The sequence below is a fragment of the Rhinoraja longicauda genome, chromosome 1, assembly GCF_053455715.1.
Source record: "Rhinoraja longicauda isolate Sanriku21f chromosome 1, sRhiLon1.1, whole genome shotgun sequence".
NCBI classification, from domain to species: Eukaryota; Metazoa; Chordata; class Chondrichthyes; order Rajiformes; family Arhynchobatidae; genus Rhinoraja; species Rhinoraja longicauda.
The window spans coordinates 81,610,405-81,634,084 of record NC_135953.1 but is presented as its reverse complement, the minus strand read 5'-3'; the positions used below and the strand labels follow the sequence as shown (position 1 = coordinate 81,634,084).

At 41.6% G+C, this 23,680-nt stretch overlaps 1 protein-coding gene across 5 annotated transcripts in view; it reads left to right on the top strand.

The window, feature by feature from the left end:
- cc2d2a (coiled-coil and C2 domain containing 2A) overlaps positions 1 to 23,680 on the top strand; it is a 127,232-nt gene that overhangs the window by 22,889 nt on the left and 80,663 nt on the right. For all 5 annotated transcript variants that reach the window (XM_078401073.1, XM_078401052.1, XM_078401062.1 and 2 more), the window contains 4 exons: positions 2,165 to 2,256; positions 4,274 to 4,372; positions 9,179 to 9,283; positions 19,060 to 19,263. In XM_078401073.1, the coding sequence (XP_078257199.1) occupies positions 2,165 to 2,256; positions 4,274 to 4,372; positions 9,179 to 9,283; positions 19,060 to 19,263 (500 nt within the window). The remainder of the gene's footprint in view (positions 1 to 2,164; positions 2,257 to 4,273; positions 4,373 to 9,178; positions 9,284 to 19,059; positions 19,264 to 23,680) is intronic.

Here is a 23,680-nt window from a genome sequence, read left to right as displayed (position 1 = left end):
CTAATTTTGCCCACTAATCTCCTATGTGGAACCTTGTCGAAGGCTTTCTGAAAGTCGAGGTACACCACATCCACTGACTCTCCCTTGTCAATTTTCCTAGTTACATCCTCAAAAAATTCCAGTAGATTTGTCAAGCATGATTTCCCCTTTGTAAATCCATGCTGACTCGGAAAGATCCCGTTACTGCTATCCAAATGCTCAGCAATTTCGTCTTTTATAATTGACTCCAGCATCTTCCCCACCACTGATGTCAGACTAACTGGTCTATAATTACCCGTTTTCTCTCTCCCTCCTTTCTTAAAAAGTGGGATAACATTTGCTATCCTCCAATCCACAGGAACTGATCCTGAATCTATAGAACATTGAAAAATGATCTCCAATGCTTCCACTATTTCTAGAGCCACCTCCTTAAGTACTCTGGGATGCAGATCATCAGGCCCTGGGGATTTATCAGCCTTCAGTCCCATCAGTCTACCCAAAACCATTTCCTGCCTAATGTGGATTTCCTTCAGTTCCTCCATCACCCTAGGTTCTCCGGCCCCTAGAACATTTGGGAGATTGTGTGTATCTTCCTCAGTGAAGACAGATCCAAAGTAACGGTTTAACTCGTCTGCCATTTCTTTGTTCCCCATAATAAATTCCCCTGCTTCTGTCTTCAAGAATCCCAGATAAAAACCTCTGTGCGTAACCAGGGTGACTAGTCTGGGAGGTACTGAGCAAAAATAAGGACATGAGAAAATAGGAGCAGAAATAAGCTGTGTGGCCCTTCACGCATGCCCGGCTATTCAATATATATAAACTATCCCAGACCTCAACTCTTCTCCTGTACCAGTACCCCATGCCTCTCAATTCTGCCACCTTTCAAGAAAATATGTAGAACTTCTTTAAATCTATTCAAGGATGCAGCCTCTACAATCCTGTGTAGAGAACTCAGAGAATCGCCATCCTGTACAAGAAGTTGTTCATATGCTCCACAGCTTTAGACGAGCGCCCCGTTAAACCGCACCATTAGAGATGCTGCTTTTAGAATCAACATTGGTTCTCATGCGCAGATGTAAATGATTTCAAACATGAGCTGTTGACGGCTCCTTTATGTGCTGGACAAAGTTTTCCCTTCTGCAATCTCTTGGGAATTGGTGTTATATATATATGTGTATATATATATATATATATATACAAATTGGCTGCTATGTTTTGTGAACACTTAATTGGCTGCAAAAGCCCATCAAGCCATAATGAGATTGGGCAAGGTGTTGCATATAAATGGTTGTCTTTTGTTCCAGTAAGCAGAGCAGACACAATTAAATACCATATATTTGTTCCTGTGGCAGTAAAAAACAGCTAAATTCCTATTTTCTGAAACAATGTTTAAAGCAACAAACTTGTTATGTTCCAGAAAAATATTTAATTGGTTTGGTTGTTAATTAGGAAAAGTCACGCAAGTAAAGCTTTGGAATTGTCGACAAATTTTGACAGCATATTTCTGGATAAGATGAGGTAATGGTAATACATCTGTGTACCCAATTCAAAGAGAGGCTTCCTGAGGTACCATTAATTTACCCCACACCACCTGTTGTTATAGCGGGAATTTTTGTAGGCATCTAGTCCACCAAGAGAACATTGGGTGTCAGGGGTTATGGGGAGAAGGCAGGAGAATGGGGTTAGGAGCGAGAGAAAGATCCATATGGCCTAATTTCTGCTCCTATCACTTATGAACTTAAGATACAGCATGCACAACTTTGTGAATTATTTTTTCCTGATAGTTCCTCATCCAATTTAAATGAAATTTTACATTTTGAATTAATCCACTCATATAAGAAAAGTATTATTTAGAGGATTTGAAAATGGTGCTGAATCTATACTAATTATAACCAATTCCAATGGCCAACCTTTTAAAGGATGATGAAGCAAGGAATTGCAGATGCTGGTTAATACACAAAAGGTCACAACTGGAGTCGCTCAATAGGTCAGGCAGTAACTCAGAAGAACATGGATAGATGACATTTCGGGTCGAGACCTTACTTGAAACTGAATTCAGACTTAAAAGATGATCCTCGTGTGGGTTTTTCAATCATGAAGAGGGATGAGCCCAAACTGTTCTTTCGGCACAATGCATCTGTGAATGTCTTTCCCTGAATAACTGTTGTAAATTATCTCCCATCAGCTCTTCCTCCTCTTGGTGAGTGTACACCAAGTACTAGTTTTGCTGAATACTCCATGCGAGAGAAAATGAGGGAGAAACTGAAAGCAGCCAGGGTACGTATTGTTTACAAAGGATAGATGTGAAAGTTTAAAAAAATTAAAGACTAATGATTTTTGTTAAAATGTATAATTTTGGTTGGAGTAGTTTTGTTTTATGCTTATTTAATAATTTCTATTTGTTAAATAGAAAAATAGTGTAATTAATATTTTGTCATTGTATATAACTTACTATGCAAGGCTCAAGCAATGATCTTTGCATTGGTTGGATATTTTAACCTGGATTTTATTGGGTCTTTATGGGTATTTCAGATTTCTCAATATCCTTATATTCTTGCACGCTTTAGGCTTTCTGTACAAATATGGGCATCCCAAACTTGCTGGTCAAGCTTTGTTAGCTATTCTCTGGCTAAACTTCTCTGTAAACTATACATGGAATTCAGTAGTGGAATAGAAGACTGCTGTGATTTTTTTTTCTCTATCACTTGTAGTGGGTGATCTGTTCATGGGTCATACACCAGAAAAGACTGAGGCAGGATTATATGCCCATACATTTATATGATGATTGTAGGACTGTTACAATATAGGTTAAAATTAAATTGCATTTTTTATGTATGGTTTAATTTTTTTAAATTAAGTGTTTTGTAGGGGATTTTAGTGATTGTTTTTATTTTTAAGTAATTTAGAATGTTTAACTTTTAATAGATTTAAAAAGTTAAATATGAGGTGAATTCTGAGGCAATAATAAATATTGAGAGCTTTGACAAATGTCAGAGCTGAGGTGAGGAAATGTCCCATCCACCTGACTGCCTCCAACTGGGGTCATGCAGTTTAGCTCTGGGGGCAGCTGCAGCAACATCTGAAGAAGGTTAGTTAGGTAGAATAGAATAGTTAGTGCAAGAGGTGTGCTCTACTCAGGAAGATCTTTGCTGGTATGTCTGCAGTTGCAGTCACGTTTTATACTTAAGAAAATGATGAATGGTTTTGTATTTTGCAACAAAAATTTCCTCTTACTGTTCAGACAATTTTGCAATTTATTTTAAGAACAGCTATTAGCCTTGTAGAAGATTGTTTATGGCAGACTTGCACAACCGATGGTCCATTTATCTATGCCTCTCTGGAACACTTTTCATTTATTATTACTCCAAGGTCTTTCCTTTTGTGTAAACATCTTTAATATGAGATTATGGCTGACCATGGGTGATAGGAACTGTCCGTGTAATCCATTGGTTGCTCGGTGGTTGTTTTGTATACTTGAATCTGACAAAAGGACATGGGTTCTCTGAACTTATGCGTAGGAAAGAACCGCAGATGCTGGTTTAAATCGAAGATAGACACAAAATGCTGGAGTAACTCAGCGGGACCGGCAGCATCTCTGGAGAGAAGGAATGGGTGACGTTTCGGGTGACCCGAAACGTCACCCATTCCTTCCCTCCAGAGATGCTGCCTTTCCTGCTGAGTTACTCCAGCATTTTGCGTCCTTCTCTGAACTTATGTTAGTTTGAACATCATTAAAGTTCTGATATTTCAGCTCTTCGGCATTTTAATATTGTAATATTAAGGTTTGTTTGCTTCTTAGTACTGTTTTCCTATTTATGAACTGGATAACTATGCTTACAATTTCCATTAATGTTTTCCATTTTTAATTTAAATGTTCAATGTTGTCCAAATGTTGTTTATAGCATTTAGCAGTGAAGGAGATTGTCGTCCATGGCTCTATTGAGTTTAAGGTTAACTTGTTTAATTAGGCAGACAGTGAAAAATTCATCTTTTAGCTCCTTAAAATAATTGAAACTCATATTTAACCCTTAAATTCAATAGAGCCATTGGACATTAATCTCTTTCAATGCTATCGCTATAAACGTGATCTGGACCATTTTGGTGGACAGCTGTTGTCCTGGTGTGAAGTTGACAGACCTGGAACTATCAAACTGAGACAAATGAAGATCAGCAACAGGTCTTGTGGATAAAAAGAGATGGTTTGCATGAGACTTGGGACAAGATTGAAGTGAAAGATGTGCATGCGAATGTGCATAGTTCAATTAAAATTTACATTTTTAAATACATTGTCTAGTCTAAGGCACAAAGCGCCCTTCAGCAAGAGGAAGAGAGTGCCTCTCGGTATCCAACGGACCTCAGAGACCAATCATCAATCACTCAATTTGATACTGAGGTGAGAAAATGTACTTTAATATGTTAGTCATTCATTTTAATATAAGCTTTATAGTAATTAATTATATTACCTCATGCCATTCTTAGCTTTCCATTTGCTTGTGAGAAGGTGCACTCTTTCCCCATCTCACACAGAGTTACTGCACGCTCCGATTACAAGGCTGTGCCTGTGTTGGGGGTTTCGTGTTGAGCATGTCAATGAAGAGGCCTGCCCAGTGTAACTGACTGAGAGTAAATAGGGCCTCAGTACTGGAGCAGTTAGCCTGAGCAAGGACACTGACACTGGTTTGATTATCTTCCAGGGCAATGGGAGGATTTTGTGGATGTTATCTTGCGTGGTATTTTTCTAGTGCATTAAAATGTCTGTATAGAGCCAGGATGTTTAGGTGCTAAAAATCTCTGAAATAAGCAAATAGGCATAATAAAATTACAAAAAAGGCACAAAAAAGGCATTTATTGACAAAAAAAGGCATAAAAGGCATGTATTTCCACCACCAAAATATGTTTCAAAATTATAATATAAAGGTATACTACATTAAATGACCAAAGTTGCCTGGTTGCACATAATTACTAGCATTTTTTTCAAATTATGTGGTATTAAACTATGCCATCTGCCAGACAGAATATGCTTCAGTTCTGAGAAGCTTTTTTCTACCCCAGCTGAGATCACTGGTGCATACCCAAAACAAGCTGCAGACTCTATATTCATGTCGATATACTCCTTTGATTGTTGACCTGCCTCCAGTGTAGCGATGACCACATTGGCAACATATCTCCCCACAGCACAGATTGTCTCATCTATTGAGATCCATATTTTGTTGCGTGCAACTTCATCTCTACTTTTCTGCACAACAATGTTGAAGTTGCTGTCAACATAATTTTTCCGTAATGATGACTCACTCGGTATATGTTCCTCTGTGTGTTTCTCTAAAAAAAACCTTTTCCAGTTTCAACAATGGAATTCCAGCATCAATGAATGCCTTGTACAGATCACTCGAAAACTCAGATTTGCGACTGGAGCCAGCAGTAGGAGACAAGCTTGCGTATTTCCCACCTTCAGTTTCTCTGCCCCCGACTTGTGTTCAGCTATCTGTACATGCTGGGAGACAAAATATTTCTTATCATGATTTGCTGCTTTCTCACATGCTTTGCAAAACAGCACACAGTTGGCTGTAGAGAATATATCACTCCGGTACACTATCACCAAATCGTTCCGTTTTTTATAAGGCGTTGACTTGACTTTAGGCATTTTGACGCTTGCCAGGGTAGATCCTACAGGAGCGGGGATGCAGACCTCTACAGGCAGGCGAAGTACAAGCTGAGAAGAGGAATCAGTGCTGCCAAGGAAAGGTACTCCGAGAAGTTGAGGAGCAAGTTCTCAGCTAATGACCCTTCTTCAGTTTGGAAGGGCTTGCAATAAATCACAAGCTCCAAGAGGATACCCCCCGCTCCTTGGACAATCGTCAACTGACCAACGACCTGAACGAGTTCTGCTGCAGGTTCGATAAACAGAAACTTAACCCCGGTACCCCCTCCCCCCCCCAAACAACACTTCACACCTACTCACAGCCTGACTCCAGCCTGAAAAGACTCGACTCTTCCCCACCCACCCCTCTCCAATCACCACTTAACACCCACTTACAGCCTGACTGCAAAAGACTGGGGCCTCGTCCACTACCCACGAATGAACGACCGATGGTGGTGCCCCCGGTTTTGCCCCGGTGGTGGAAATGTTCTTGTAAGTTACGTTACAACGGCAAAAAAAGGCTGATTTAGGCACTCGATCGTGAAAAAGGCATTATCTTGCTGAAAACATCAAAAAAGCCATAAAAGGGCACTTATGGCAAAATCCTGGCTCTAGTTATAGGTAACTGAAGCATATAGGAGGACTGGCATTCTGTACAGTCTGAGGTAATTAGCTTCAGAGATCCTGTCCCTCAATTGATAAAAGCATTGTTAGCACCTTGAAGTCTGTGCTGAATTTCATAATTTGCTGATAAAGTGAGCCTTTAAATTCAGGGGAAGTGTGATGCAGCAGGGCCAGGTTGGTAGAGGAACTTGATCTTGGAGGTGTGGGGCATAAGGCCCATCTTTCTTGCATTGTTCAGAGAAAGAGCCATTGGGTTGCAAGTACAAGAATCACCTGCTTACTACAACTGGACTGCGGAGGTTTGGGTGACCTAGGTTCTAAAGGCTAAATTGGTTGTCTCCAGTTGCATGCTGAGTTTGGAGGTGGGGTGCAATATTGTTAGAAAGAAGATTGAGAAAAGTGTTGGAGCAATGAAGCTGCCTTGTTTAATGTCAGCCTTCGCTGAGATTGTTCTGAATTGTAGACCCATTGATTTGTGTCATGGCTTGCCAGCAGAGATATCAGAATCATGATCATCCACAAAGAAAGAAGATATATCCAATCGTGGTCACAAGAGCAGATTGTCCATGCAATCTACCACAGCGAAGATTGTCATCAAGGTTCTTCTCAATTGCTTTCTCCCAGTGGTTGAAGAGCTGCTTCCCAAATCAAAGGGACAGTAGCCGTGATCTTCACTGCATGACAACCCCAAGAAAAATGCATGGACTTCCGCATCATACTTGGCTGACTTCAACTTCATTAAAATCTTCAACTCCATTCATCAGATGGGACTGTAGTTGTTTGTAATTGCATAAAAATAAGGGGGAAATGGTAACTCGGGAGAGAATAGGACACTTCAGAAACCAAGGTGGTCATATGCGTAAGGAGCCACAGGAGATGAGCAAGGTCCTCAAAGAATATTTCTCCTGTTTTTACCATTGAGAACAACATAAAGACAAGAAAACTTCGAAAGTTTATGGAGATGTTCTGAAGAAGTCTGCACTACAGTCGAGGAAACGCTGGACATAGGGCTCTAATTATCTACTGGGTAAACAAACAGCACAATTAATTCAGCTGAGTTTGATTTGCTCTGGATTGCAGCAGCTGCTTTTTTTTAAATATGGACCTTTTAACTTGGCTCAGAGACTGAGCTTGTAATTCATTTAATAATTGTTGATTGTAAAGCATAAAGTAGCTTTGTTTATATTTCATAAAGAAGATTTTTTTCTTGGTTAATAATCAGGCCAGCACAAGCAATACTTTCTGCAGCGTCTGTGATAAGAAGATGCCAAGTCCAACAAATTGGAGTCTGGTGGAGGATATCAGAGCAAGAATTAAGACCTGGAGTTCAAGAGTGCTTTTGCATTGATGCCTGGGGGGTTGTTGCAGAATCAGGACGGTGTCAGAGAATCAACGGCCTGGGAGGAGATAATATCAAGGTGGGGGGAGATTAAAATGTTGTTGAAGGGACCTTGAGAATCCAGGCGTGGGAGGTCGCGACTAATGCAAGGTCCATGAACCATGAACCAGTAAGATCTGAGGGACAAAACTGTATGAAGGTGGAGAGGAAGCTTTGTGGGAATGGAATGGGGGTTCGTGAGGTGAGAGCAAGGGTGTAGACAATGAATAACCTGAGGAAAGTAAGTAGGTTAAAGGAATCCTGGCTGAGGCAGTTTTGCAGTGCCAAGCTGGGTCTTGGTCAGGAAGGCCACCTTTAAATTACACAGAGTTAGTAGCACTAAACCTTTGTTCTGCCAGTGACCAATGCCAAATGTGTCTCAGACCAACAAGGTCTAATTTTCTCATTAATGTGGAAAATGGTTCATTTGTGAAGCAGTTCTAGTATGATTTCAAATCGCAGAATGCCATAGCTTAGAAATTATCATAATTTTCAAGCCTTCTGTGTGTTTCTCACCGAGGATTGTTCTGCCTGTGGTCAAGGGTGTTCATGGTTCTTGCTGTGTTCAAATATGACTGTCCCTTCAGAGAGTCCCTTGCATCTGAGGAAGGATGTGCTGGCTCTGATGAGGGTCCAGAGGAGGTTTACAAGCATGATTCCAGAAATAAGTGGGTTAGCATATGATGAGCGTTAGACAGGGCTAGACCTCTGCTCACTGGAGTTTAGAAGGTTAAGGGGGAACCTCGGTGAAACTTACACAATAGTGAAAGGCATAGATAGAGTGGATGTTGAAAGGATGTTTCAACTGGTGGGAGAGTCTAGGACCAGAGGTCATAGCCTCAGAATTAAAGGGCGCTCTTTTAGAAAGGAGGTGAGGAGGATCTTCTTTAGTCTGAGGGCAGTTAATATGTGGAACTCATTGCCACGGAGAGCTGTGGAGGCCAGGTCAGTGGATATTTTTAAGGCAGAGATCGACAAATTCTTGACTAGAACGGGTGTCAAGGGTTATGGGGAGAAGAGGGACGGACAGAGTTTAAGAGGGACGGACAGAGTTGACGTGGGTAGGCTTTTCCCTTTGAGAGTGGGGAAGATTCCAACAAGGGGACATAACTTCAGAATTAAGGGACAAAAGTTTAGAGGTAACATGAGGGGTAACTTCTTTACTCAGAGGGTGGTGGCTGTATGGAATGAGCTTCCGGTGCAAGTGGTGGAGGCAGGCTCAATTTTATTATTTAAGAGTAAATTGGATAGGTATATGGATGGGAGGGGATTGGAGGGTTATGGTCTGAGAGCAGGTAGATGAGACTAGGTCAGAGAAAGTGGTCGGCGTGGACTGGTAGGGCCGAATGGGCCTGTTTCCGTGCTGTAATTGTTATATGGTTATAAGGCAGGAAAATGGGATTAGGAGGCAGAGATCAGCCATGATTGAATGGCGGAGTAGACTTGATGGGCCAAATGGCCTAATTGTACCCCAATAACGTGTGTGAACGTATGTAAAATGGCATGGGCATTTTTTCCAATTTTAACGCTTTAACTCAATGTTTTTGTCACCTGTTCAGGTGGACGAAGAAGATGTGAAGAGACCAAGAGATGCTGAATCACCCATTCCTCCTCCAAGGGTTAGGTTTCGTGAGATAGCAAGTAGATTAAAGCCAAAACCAAAGGCAAGTCTTTGTAAACCAGTGGCACACTTTTTTTCTTCATGCATTGCATTCAATTTGTGCAAGATGTTAAACCAACTTTGAAGTTAAGAGTTCATCATCCTTAATTTGGCATTTTGAAGATAGATGATGCTTCAATGTGGCAGATGGCAAGATAAAGGGAATGTACAAGCTGTGATTAATCTGGAGAGTTCATACAAAATGTGGCACACAAAGTAATGGACTAAGGCATTGGCGGGGGGGCATATATACAATACAATTTATTTTATTGTCATTGTACAAGTACAACGAGATTGAGAATGTCACTTCCATATCGATGCTATCAAATATATAAATAAATCACGGCGAAAATGAAAACAACAAAAAGGGGGGGGGGAAAGGAAAAAAAAGGGGGAACCAGGTAAAGTGCAAAAAAAGGTTCATGCAGGGGTCAGTTGTGCCAGATCATCCTGGGGGCAGAGACAGATCATGGATCATGGCGGGCTCTCAGCAGGACCGATTCAGAGCAGCTATAGCTCTAGGGATCAAGCTGTTTCTTAGTCTGGAGGTGTGGGCGCCGAAGGCTTTGTAACGTCTGCCAGATGGAAGTAGTTCAAACAGACGGTGGCATGGGTGTGTGGAGCCTTTGTAGATGCTGGTGGCTTTCCTGAGGCAGCGTGCGTTGTAGATGTCCTCCAGGGCTGGTAGCTATATCCCAATGATCCTCTGCGCTCTGCAGATGACCCGCTGAAGAGCTTTCCTGTCCGCTGCCATGCAGCTGAGATACCACACATAGATGCCGTATGTCAGTATGCTCTCTGTGGTGCAGCGGTAGAAGGTCATCAGTGGCTGTTGTGGCAGACTGAGCTTTTTTAGCATTCTCAGGAAAAACAGCCATTGCTGTGCTTTTTTGACTAGTGCAGCGGTGTTGGTGGACCATGTGAGGTCCTCTGAAATGTGTGTGCCCAGAAACCTGAAGCTGGACACTCTCACTATTAGCACAGTATTGGTACACAATGTAGTTTCTTACCCAGTCTATTGCCATGAGAGTGCTGGTGCGTCAACTACCTAAATCGACATTGATGTTACAGATATCGGCCCTTGGTTTGATGTATTCTCTACAAATTTACTGGCAACAAAAATCCCAGTGGAAACTAAACTGTGAGGTTTCTAGCAATCTGCAACGGTCGATAGAAAGTCAGCATGCAATGAAAGTGTTGGATAATTTAAGAGAATGTGAGGCTGTTCACTTTGATAGAAAAAATAAACACCATGTACACCAAAATCTTGGAATTCAGAGAGATCTGGGTAGCTTTGTAAATGAAACCAGGAGAGTTATTGTGCAAGTATATAGCAAGCAATTAGGAAAACAAATGGTATGAATGCTTTGGAATAAAGGAGTTAGATATAAAGAGTTGATGCATTGTACAGATCTTTTGAGGTACAACTTTTATAAAGTTTTGTCTCCATTCTTAAAGATATAACTGACTTGAAGACAATGCAATGAGATCATAGCTGATTTGCAACTCAACTTTGTGGTTATCCAAGTTTCCGTCACTGTCTACATTTCCAAACTTCACTCCTGAGAGGCTTGGCTCTCATTTTTAAACAAGGCTGTCTTGTTCTGTTTTTTTCAACCAGCAGAAGTGGATTTACTCTATCAACTCAAGACAAGACTCAAAAATGTTTGATCATCAAATGTACCTGGAGCGGAACAATTAAATTCTTCCTTGCTGTGACTTTAACAGGCATATTGAAACAACAACACAGCAAATAAAAATACGATAAATTATCAGTTCTACTAACTAACCAAACAACAAAAGTTTAAGGCGAATTATGTAGTGCAATCCATGGTGAACTTGTTTAGGCTTTGCAGTGTGGTGCTGAGGTTGGGCTTTGATTAGGGTTGTGCAGATATAATAAGCAATTAGGAAGGCAAATGGTATGTAGTCTAATTTTGAATGCTTTGGAATAAAAGCCAAATGGATGATGGGAAGAAGCTATTCTTGAACTGAGAGGTAGGTAACTTCTCAGGTTCCTGTACCTTCTTCCTAATTGTAGCAGCGAGATGAGAGTGTGACCTCGATGGTGTGGGTCTTTCATGACACTAACTGCCTTCTTGAGGCAGCACTTCCTGTAGATCCTTTGATGGTGGGATGTCACCTACGCTTGATGAACTAGGCAATGGTCATCACTTTCTCCAACCCCCTATATTCTGGGGCACTCGAGTTATTGAACCAGGCCATGATACAACCAGTCGGTAGGTTTTCCACCATACACCAGCAGAGGTTCGATAGAATATTTGGTGATATGCCAAATCTCCTCAAATTTCTGAAGAATGTTATCAGTTTCCTGTAATATCTTGTTCTTTTGAATCAAAGCCAAACTGTGGGATTTATACCGACTACAATTAAAGCTGTAATCTTTATAATTCCTGTGAATCTGCAACATATAGCGTGGGTAGGAAAGGGCAGAGGACCTGCAAAATGAATATAGGCCAAAAGGTGAAAAGCAGAACCTACATGGTGTGTCAGGAGGAACTGCAGATGCTGGTTAAATCGGACTGACACAAAAAGCTGGAGTAACTCAGCGGGTCAAGCAGCATCACTGGGGAAAAGGAATAGGTGATGTTTCTGGTCGAGACTCTTTTTCAGACTGAGAGTCAGGGGAAAGTGAAACGAGAGATATAGACGATATAGACGGTACTTAGGACAAATGAATGAAAGAAATGGAGAAAGCAATGATAATCAAGTAAATGCAGAGCCCGCAATGATCCATCTTTAGCTGCAGGATAGGTGATTTAAAAGTTATGCAGACAATGAAACGCTGCAGGACAAGAGTAAAACTAGTATGATTAGGGTGGGGGAAGGACGGAGAGAGAGGGGATGCAAGGGTTACTTGAAGTTAGAGAAATCAATATTCATACTGCTAGGTTGTAAGCCGCCCAAGCGAAATATGAAGTTCTGTTCCTCCAATTTATGTTTGGCCTCACTCTGACAATGGAGGAGGCCAGGACCGAGAGGTCAGTATGGGAATGGGAAGGGGAGTTAAAATGTTTGGCAACCGAGAGATCACGTTGGCCGTGGAAAACTGAGCAGCCTGTCTATGACATTTTAATGATCAAGGTAAAAGGACCCATAAGTCTCATCAGTAAATTTGAATACGCTGATTGATTATTTCATCTGTGATGTTTCTAAAAATTATCAGTGGGTAGGTTCCCAACATAAATCGTTGGGATACACTAATTGTATCTCCTATCAATTAATGATTTGCCCACTTCCACTAAGCTCCATCACCTTCTGCTCACACTATTTCATTTTCTAGTCAATATTATGCCGTTAATCTAGCCTCTTAATCTTTAGTTTGCAATTTTATGTGAGGAACTTTAAATAAAATGAGGGGTGATCTTATAGAGGTGGCCAAAATCATGAGAGGAATAGATCGGGTAGACCCACAGAGTCTCTTGCCCAGAGTAGGGGAGGCAAGAACCAGAAGACATAGGTTTAAGGTGAGGGGGAAAAGATTTAATAGGAACCTGGGGGATAACTTTTTCTCAGAAAGGGTGGTGGGTGTATTAAACAAGCTGCCGGAGGAGATAGTTGAGGCAGGTACTATCATAACATTTAAGAATCATTTAGACAGGTACATGGATAGGACAGGTTTAGTGGGATATGGGTCAAACACAGGCAGGTGGGACTAGTGTAGATGGACATGTTGGCCGGTATGGGCAAGTTGGGCTGAAGAGCCTGTTTCCACATTCTGTGATTCTATAACATAGTCAAGTATGTCCTGGCATTTAATATAAAGAACTGCATTAGACATGCTGATGAGATGTCATCAACCTGAAACAGAAAATATTTTTCTCTCTCTATTCATGCTGCCTGACCTGCACTGAATGTTTACATTTAAGATTTCCAGAATCTGCAGTATTTTGATTTTAGACATATCCTTGCCCCATCCACTACTTTAATTACATCTTCAAAAAATTCATTTAGGTTTGTCAAGTATGTACAGCCTTCAGTTCCATCTTGATACTCACTGATGAACCAAAAATGTTCAAGGTCTTCAGTCAGTTTCACTTGGGCATAAATCTTAATCAAAAAGCAAAGAAGTGGATTGATAGGTGTTATTGATAATTTATTCCATTTTGCAATTTCATTTATAATTTTAGCATCTGCTCTTTTGTTTCCATATGAAAACTTTTTCCTTGGTATACCGTTGCAACAAAAGGAAAGTTTTCTATTATAGTGTATTCAATCGAGTGGTTCCAGATGGTGAACCTTTCGTTGCCAAATTCAGATTTTTCAGTTAACAGTGAAATTGGATGTTTGCTTGTTACCAGATTTACTTGGGGTGATGTAATCTTAACCTTCAGTAATGCTATTAGTATTTAATTGTCCTTGAACATTTGTAACCAATGTTGTAAAACATTGCTTAGAACACTTCTTTAATTTGTTAGACAGTGGAACATATGCAGAAATGTTTTTATTCACCTTGTGAAGTGGACAGATTTATTACGTACTTTTAGATCGTAACACTAATCATACCTTCCTTATTAATATTTGTAATGTGGAATAACCACAAATATGTACTTAATAAATGTTATCCTATCTGTGTTTGCTGAATTATCATCATTAGTTCAATCCTGACTGGTGTTGTCTGCAGGGAATATGTATGTGATCTGGTGTGTTTACTGTTTCGCCAATTTCCCCCATATCCCTAAATTATGTGGTTAATTGTTTAGGTTAAATTGACCCTGTTGTGTGGGTGATTGGGGATGGAATTGATAGAAATGTTTCATAAATGGGTGCCCAATGGTCAACACAGATTCAGTGATCTGAAGGGCCTGTTTCTGTGCAGTCTGGTTTTGTGAAGGAGAGATCTTGCTTGACAAATCTGCTGGAATTCTTTGAAGAAGTAAATAGCAGGACAGACAAAGGAGAGTCCGTGGATGTTGTTTGCTAGATTTTCAGAAAGCCTTTGATAAGGTGCCACATGTGAGGCTGCTGTGGAATATGAGAGCCCATGGTAGCAAAGGGCAGGTACTACCATGGATAGCAGGTTAGCTGGATGGCAGAAGGCAAAGAGTGGCAATAAGGGGGGCTTTTTCTGTTTGGCTGCCAGTGTCTAGTGGAGTTCCGCAGGGATCGGTGCTGGGGCCGCTACTCTTCACGTTGTATGTTAATGATTTGGATGAGGGGATTGAAGCCTTTGTGGCCAAGTTTGCAGATGATATGAAAATAGGTGGAAGGGCAGGTAGTGTAGAGAAAGCAGGGACTCTGCAGAAGGACTTGGACAGGTTGGGAGAGTGGGAAGAGAAATGGCAGATGGAATATAGTGCAACAAAGTGTGGAGTAATGCATTTTGGTAGTAGGAATAAATGAGTAGACTATTTTCTAAATGGGGAGAAAACCCAGAAATGGGAGGTGCAAAGGGACTTTGGAATGCTGGTGCAGGATTCCCAAAAAGTTAATTTGCAAGTCAAATCGGTAGTAAGGAAGGCAAACACAATGCTAGCATTTATTTCAAGAGAGCTAGAATACAAAAACAGGGATGTAATGCTGAGGGTCCATAAGGCATTCTTTAGGGTACATTTGGAGTATTGTGAGCAGTTTTGGGCACCTTATCTGAGGAAGGATGGACTGGCTCTGGAAAAGGTTCAGAGGGGGTTCACAAGAATGCTCCCAGGGAAGAGTGGGTATCATATGATGTGTAGGGAAAAAAAACCTGCAGATGCTTGTTTAAATTAAAGGTAGACACAAAATGCTGGAGTAACTCAGCGGGTCAGGCAGCCTCTCTGGAGAGAAGGAATGTGTGACATTTCGGGTCAGGACCCTTTTTCTGAAGAAGGGTCGTTCACATTAGGCAGGAAATGGTGTTGGGTAGACTGGTGGGAGTGAAGGCTGATAAATCCCCAGGGCCTGATGGTCTGCATCTCAGGGTACTTAAGGAGGTGGCTCTAGAAATTGTGGACGCATTGGTGATCATTTTCCAATGTTCTATAGATTCAAGATCAGTTCCTGTGGATTGGAGGGTAGCTAATGTTATCCCATTTTTTGAGAAAGGAGGGAGAGAGAAAACGGGAAATTATAGACCAGTTAGTCTGACATCAGTGGTGGGGAAGATGCTGGAGTCAATTATAAAAGACGAAATTGTGGAGCATTTGGATAGCAGTAACAGAATCGTTCCGAGTCAGCGTGGATTTACGAAGGGGAAATCATGCTTGACTAATCTTCTGAAATTCTTTGAGGATGTAACTAGGAAAATTGACAGGGGAGAGCCGGTGGATGTGGTGTACCTCGACTTTCAGAAAGCCTTCGACAAGGTCCCACATTGGAGATTAGTGGGCAAAATTAGAGCACAGGGTACTGACATGGATAGAAAATTGGTTGGCAGACAGAAAGCAAAGAGTGGGGATAAATGGGCCCCTTTCAGAATGCCAGGCAGTGACTAATGGGGTACCGCAAGGCTCGGTGCTAGGACCGCAGTTATTTACAATATATATTAATGACTTGGATGAAGGGATTAAAAGTACCATTAGCAAATTTGCAGATGATACAAAGCTGGGTGGTAGTGTGAACTGTGAGAAAGATGCTATGAGGTTGCAGGGTGACTTGGAAAGGTTGTGTGAATGGGCGGATGCATGGCAGATGCAGTTTAATGTGGATAAGTGTAAGGTTATCCACTTTGGTGGTAAGAATAGGAAGGCAGAATATTATCTGAATGGTGTCAAGTTAGGAAAAGGGGACGTACAACGAGATCTGGGTGCCCTAGTGCATCAGGAAAAGGAAGCATGCAGGTACAGCAGGCAGTGAAGAAAGCTAATGGAATGTTGGCCTTCATAACAAGAGGAATTGAGTATAGGAGCAAAGAGGCCCTTCTGCAGTTGTACAGGGCCCTAGTGAGACCGCACCTGGAGTACTGTGTGCAGTTTTGGTCTCCAAATTTGAGGAAGGATATTCTTGCGATTGAGGGCGTTCAGCTTAGGTTTACTAGGTTAATTCCTGGAATGGCGGGACTGTCATATGTTGAAAGACTGGAGCGGCTAGGCTTGTATACACTGGAATTTAGAAGGATGAGAGGGGATCTTATCGAAACATATAAGATTATTAAGGGGTTGGACACGTTAGAGGCAGGAAACATGTTCCCAATGTTGGGGGAGTCCAGAACCAGGGGCCACAGTTTAAGAATAAGGGGTAGGCCATTTAGAACGGAGATGAGGAAAAACTTTTTCAGTCAGGGGGTTGTAAATCTGTGGAATTCTCTGCCTCAGAAGGCAATGGAGGCCAATTCTCTGAATGCATTCAAGAGAGAGCTAGATAGAGCTCTTAAGGATAGGGGAGTCAGGGGGTATGGGGAGAAGGCAGGAACGGGGTACTAATTGAGAATGATCAGCCATGATCACATTGAATGGTGGTGCTGGCTCGAAGGGCCGAATAGCCTACTCCTGCACCTATTGTCTATTGTCTATTGTCATTCCTTCTCTCCAGAGATGCTGCCTGAACCGCTGGGTATCATACGATGAGCATTTGATGGCACTGGGCCTGTATTTGCTAGAGTTTAGAAGAATGAGGGGGGACCTCATTGAAACTTAACAAATAGTGAAAGGCTTGGATAGTGGATGTGGAGAGGATGTTTCCGCTAGTGGGAGAGTCTTGGTCTAGAGATCATAGCCTCAGAATTAAAGGACATTCCTTTAGGAAGATGAGGAGGTACTTCTTTAGTCAGAGGGTGGTGAATCTGTGGAATTCTTTGCCAGAGAAGGCTGGGGAAGCCAAGTCAGTGGATATTTATAAGGCAGAGACAGATAGATTCTTGATTCGTATGGGTGTCAGGGATTATGGGGAAAAGGCAGGAAGATAGGGTTACGAGGGAGGGATAGATCTGCCATTATTGAATGGTGGAGTAGACTTGATGGGCCAAATGGCCTTATTCTGCTCCTATCACTTATGATATACTCCCAATGTTCATAAAATAGGGGAATGAGATTTTAGCACAGGAATGAGAGTATAATTTAAGAATTATTCAAGTCCTATCAGCTTTTTTGATAGATTGAAAAATACAGCATGGAAATGGCCCATCGAGTCCATGCCAACCCATTCACACTAGTTCTATATTATTCCACTTCCACATCACACTGCACACTAATGGCAATTTACAGAGGCCAATTATCCAAGAAACCTACATCACTTTGGGATGTGGGAGGAAACTGGGTAACACAGAGAAAACCCACACAGTCACAGGGAGACTTGCAAACTCCATACAGACAGCACCCGAGGTCAGGATTACTTCTATATTAATTGAATATTGACTCAGGGCATAAATGTGACCAGAACAAAATTTTCAGACAATCTATCCTATACTATAAAATATTGGAGGTATATGTCAGTAGAATATATTTAGACCAGGATGTGGGAAGATTCAATGTATGCAATGGTTTTAATTAAGTATTTGTGTTGCAAAAAATACCATTTACCAAGATTATTTATTTTTTACTACAGTATTAATAACAGGTTGATAGATGTGATTTATTTTAATGTTGTTATTTTTTGTGTTGTGGGTAGACAGCATCTCTAAGATTATATTCCAGTTAAGACCAGAAAACATAGAAGTAGAATTAGGCCATTCGGCCCATCAAGTCTGCTCCCCCATTCAATCATGGCTGATGTTGTACCCGCTCAACCCCATTCTTCTGTCTTCTCACCATAACCTTTGGTGCCCTTGTTAATCAAGAACCTGTCAATCTCCACTTTTAAAATACCCAATGTCTTGGCCTCCACAGCCATTTGTGACAATGAATTCCACAGATTCTTCACCCTCTTACTAAAGAAATTCCTCCTCATCTCTATTCTAAAGGTACATCCTGTTATCTTGAGGCTATGCCTGCTGGTTGTTGAAACATCCATTCCACATGTCCATCCTATCAGGGCCTTTCATTATTCAGTAGATTTCAATAAAATCCTTGCCTCATCCTTCTGAATTCCAGCGAGTACAGGCCCAGAGCCTTCAAATGCTTCTAATACATTAACCCAATCATCCCTGGTATCATTCTTGTAAACCTCCTCTGGACTCTCTCCAACACCAACAAATCCTTCCTCAGATATGGGGCCCAAAACTGCTCACAACCGTCTTTAATGCAGTGGAATGGAATTTGTACACCGTTTCCTTTGCTGGTCTTGTGCAACAGTGGTTTTGTATTGCTAATGGAAACTATAGCATAATATAAATCACGACAGAAGTCATGATGTTTGCGGCATAGTGAATAGTGCAGATGCTGGTTTTGACTGATATGCATAATTTTGCATTTAATGTATTTTTTTTAACAAATAACATGTCAAAACTTTGCAAATGTAATGTACATGGTATATTTCCATACAATATAGAAGGAGGCCACTATGGCAGCTCTCAGAGATATTTAATTCGCCCACTTACATTCTTGTAACATATTCTCTCATGCACGCCCCCCTCCTCCCCGATGCTTTGACCAGGCACCAGAGATAATTTAGCATAAACAATTAACCAAACAGCTACAGTGGCGCAGCGGTAGAGTTGCTGCCTCACAGCTCCAGGGATCTGGGTTACATCCTGACTCCGGGTGTTGTCAACTCAGAGTTTGTTGGTTCTCCCTGTGATCAGGTAGATTTTCGGGTGCTCCACATTCTTCCCACACTCCAAAGAAGGACAGGTTTGTAGGTTAATTGGCTTTGGTAAAACTGTAAATTGTCCCTGGTGTGTAGGATGGTGCTAGTGTATGTGCACCAATCACAGACTTCTAAACTAATATTATTCTATATTTACAGGAAGGGTTTCCATCCGTTGAGGAGGCATACAACTTCTTCACCTTCAATTTCGATCCTGAACCTGAAGATTCAAATGAAGGGTCAGAAGTGAGGAGTCAACCGCAAACACTTCATGAGGTCGATCAGGGTGAAGGGGAGGCGACAGAAGGTGATGGTGAAGGGTCTGCAGTCAGCAAAGATGACGACAAGGAGGAAGAAGGAAAGGTATAACATTGCAGAATTTCTTGGGAAATCCATGTTGCCTAGTGTTTCAACAACCTACTGGAACAATTATTTTTCAATATTTTGGATCCAAATGTGACATACTATAGAAGACAAAGTAAATGATATTTTGGCTCAAGGTTTGTGAGCAGTGGTGGACTGCAGGGATCTGTGCTGGGCCCACAGTGTGGAATTTTCCACACAGTGTGGAATTCTGTCAAAGGATAGTGACATATGGGTCAGTTACAGATATGGGTGGAGAAATGGTAGATATGTATAATCTGAGCAAGAGTGAAGCGTTGTACTTTGCTTATAAGAGTATCGGTTATAAGAGGAAAATATACAATTAATGGCATAACAGTTTTAATAGTTCCCTAGTTCCTTGAAAGTAGTAATAGTAAAGAAGATTTATTGTATGCTTTTGTAGGAAAAAAACGGCAGATGCTGGTTTAAATCGAAGGTGGACACAAAATGTTGGAGTAACTCAGAGGGTCAGGCAGCATCTCAGGTGAGTAGGAATGGGTGACGTTTCGGATCGAGACCCTTGTCTCGACCCGAAACGTCACCCATTCCTTCTCTCCCAAGTTACTCCAGCTGAGTTACTCCAGCATTTTGTGTCTACCTTATCATATGCTTGCCTTTGTTGATCAGGCCATTGGGTATAAAAGTCAGGAAGTCATGTGGTATTTAGGTTCTTTGAAGAGGGTGCAGAAGAGGTTTATGAAAATTGTATCTGGATTAGAAGGCATTGACTATAAGGAGAGGTTAGGCAAACTTGGATTGTTTTCACTGGAGTATCAGAGGCTGAGGGAGACCAGATAGAAGTATTTAAAATTATGAGAGGCATAGAAAGGGGAGACAACCAGAATCTTTTTCACAGGGTGGAAATGTTAAAGATTAGAGAGCATAGCTTTAAGGTCAAAGAGGGAAAGATTAATAGACAATAGGTGCAGGAGTAGGCCATTCGGCCCTTCGAGCCAGCACCACCATTCAATGTGGTCATGGCTGATCATTCTCAATCAGTACCCGTTCCTGCCTTCTCCCCATACCCCATATGAGTTGTGCGGGCAAGTTTTGCTACACAGAAGGGTGAGTGCTTAGAACATGCTGCCAGGGATGGTGGTGGAAGCAGAAACAATAGCTGCATTGAAGAGGCTTTTAGATAGACACATGCAGGGAATGCAGGCAGAGGACAATAGACAATAAACAATAGACAATAGGTGCAGGAGTAGGCCATTCAGCCCTTCGAGCCAGCACCGCCATTCAATGCGATCATGGCTGATCACTCTCAATCAGTACCCCGTTCCTGCCTTCTCCCCATACCCCCTCACTCCGCTATCCTTAAGAGCTCTATCCAGCTCTCTCTTGAAAGCATCCAACGAACTGGCCTCCACTGCCTTCTGAGGCAGAGAATTCCACACCTTCACCACTCTCTGACTGAAAAAGTTCTTCCTCATCTCCGTTCTAAATGGCCTACCCCTTATTCTTAAACTGTGGCCCCTTGTTCTGGACTCCCCCAACATTGGGAACATGTTTCCTGCCTCTAATGTGTCCAATCCCCTAATTATCTTATATGTTTCAATAAGATCCCCCCTCATCCTTCTAAATTCCAGTGTATACAAGCCTAATTGCTCCAGCCTTTCAACATACAACAGTCCCGCCATTCCGGGAATCAACCTAGTGAACCTACGCTGCACGCCCTCAATAGCAAGAATATCCTTCCTCAAATTTGGAGACCGAAACTGCACACAGTACTCCAGGTGCGGTCTCACCAGGGCCCGGTACAACTGTAGAAGGACCTCTTTGCTCCTATACTCAACTCCTCTTGTTATGAAGGCCAACATTCCATTGGCTTTCTTCACTGCCTGCTGTACCTGCATGCTTCCTTTCAGTGACTGATGCACTAGGACACCCAGATTTCGTTGAACATCCCCTCTTCCTAACTTGACACCATTCAGATAATAATCTGCCTTTCTATTCTTACTTCCAAAGTGAATAACCTTACACTTATCTACAGTAAACTGCATCTGCCATGTATCCGCCCACTCACACAACCTGTCCAAGTCACCCTGCAGCCTTATTGCATCTTCCTCACAATTCACACTACCCCCCAGCTTAGTATCGTCTGCAAATTTGCTAATGGTACTTTAAATCCCTTCATCTAAGTCATTAATGTATATCATAAATAGCTGGGGTCCCAGCACCGAACCTTGCGGTACCCCACTGGTCACTGCCTGCCATTCCGAAAGGGACCCATTTATCCCCACTCTTTGCTTTCTGTCTGTCAACCAATTTTCTATCCATGTCAGTACCCTACCCCCAATACCATGTGCTCTAATTTTGCCCACTAATCTCCTATGTGGGACCTTGTCGAAGGCTTTCTGAAAGTCGAGGTACACCACATCCACCGACTCTCCCCTGTCAATTTTCCTAGTTACATCCTCAAAAAATTCCAGTAGATTTGTCAAGCATGATTTCCCCTTCGTAAATCCATGCTGACTCGGAATGATCCTGTTACTGCTATCCAAATGCTCAGCAATTTCGTCTTTTATAATTGACTCCAGCATCTTCCCCACCACTGATGTCAGACTAACTGGTCTATAATTACCCGTTTTCTCTCTCCCTCCTTTCTTAAAAAGTGGGATAACATTTGCTATCCTCCAATCCACAGGAACTGATCCTGAATCTATAGAACATTGAAAAATGATCTCCAATGCTTCCACTATTTCTAGAGCCACCTCCTTAAGTACCCTGGGATGCAGACCATCAGGCCCTGGGGATTTATCAGCCTTCAGTCCCATCAGTCTACCCAAAACCATTTCCTGCCTAATGTGGATTTCCTTCAGTTCCTCCATCACCCTAGGTTCTCCGGCCCCTAGAACATTTGGGAGATTGTGTGTATCCTCCTCAGTAAACACAGATCCAAAGTAACGGTTTAACTCGTCTGCCATTTCTTTGTTCCCCATAATAAATTCCCCTGCTTCTGTCTTCAAGGGACCCACATTTGCCTTGACTATTTTTTTCCTCTTCACGTACCTAAAAAAACTTTTGCTATCCTCCTTTATATTATTGGCTAGTTTACCCTCGTACCTCATCTTTTCTCCCCGTATTGCCTTTTTAGTTAACTTTTGTTGCTCTTTAAAAGAGTCCCAATCCTCTGGCTTCCCACTCTTCTTTGCTATGTTATACTTCCTCTCCTTAATTTTTATGCTGTCCTTGACTTCCCTCGTCAGCCACAGGTGTCTCTTACTCCCCTTAGAGTCTTTCCGCCTCTTTGGGATAAATTGATCCTGCAACCTCTGCATTATTCCCAGGATTCATTTAATTTAGTATCATGGTTGGCTCAGACATTGTGGGTTGAGGGGCCTGTTCCTCTGCTGTTTTGTTCTATGTATGTTCTCCGTTAACTTTTCTTGTTCCCACATTTGCTGTCAAACTTCCTTTCAACAATTAACTAAGTAAGAAATGAAACATAGCTACATTTTACTCTGGTCTAGTTATGCTTCAGTTTTTCAAGATTTTTGAAGGGGGAAAGTAGAAAATAGCAATGAGAGGTGTGGTTTGTTAGTTGCCTTCATTGTAGTACTGTTGCAATAAAGCAAATCTAGATCACTATCTGAATAGGTCATGCTACAAACGCATGAGATTGTGGATGTTGTGAGAGGATAAAAATCAGCTCAGCTTCATGTCCTTGGCACTTTATCTTTGGATGATTTACGTTTGGCGTGGATTCATTTGGCCGAAGGGCATGTTTCCGTGCTGTATTACTCTGACTTATTCCCAGTAATCTGTGGCACTCAATCAGATCATGATATGGATTGGCTTTCAAAGACTAAGCTGGTTTATAATGTGTAATGACTTTTTTTTTGATCCAGTAGTATGCTTTAGGACCAATGCAAGTGAAAACACCTTTTCCAGGTGAATAGTGAGGAACAATAGATTTAATAAAATCAACATCCAAATCAGTGTGCTGCAGAAAGCAAAATTGGTTGTTTTCCCCCATTTTTTATGACAATAAGGAACCACAGTTTTTATAATCAAGCAAAGTTATTTTAACTTTCATTCATACAATGATATAATAATTTGGATATGAAATTGCTCAAATTTAATTTTAAGAAACAATAAATTCAATTATGATCAATTTTAACAGCATGAACCTTGGACGTAAGACTTGATTGACATTGTTGCATTGCAAATTTTCAGTTAAATCACAGATGCATGAAGCTTGTACCAAAGCAGTTTAGTTTTTTTGTTTAGTTGGGAGATACAGCACGGAAACATGCTCTTCGGCCCACTGAGTCCGCACCAACTAACGATCCCTGCACATTAACACAAGCCTACACACACTAGGGATAATTTACACTAATACCAAGTATACAAACCCAAGCCAATTAACCTACAAACCTGTGTCTTTGGAGTG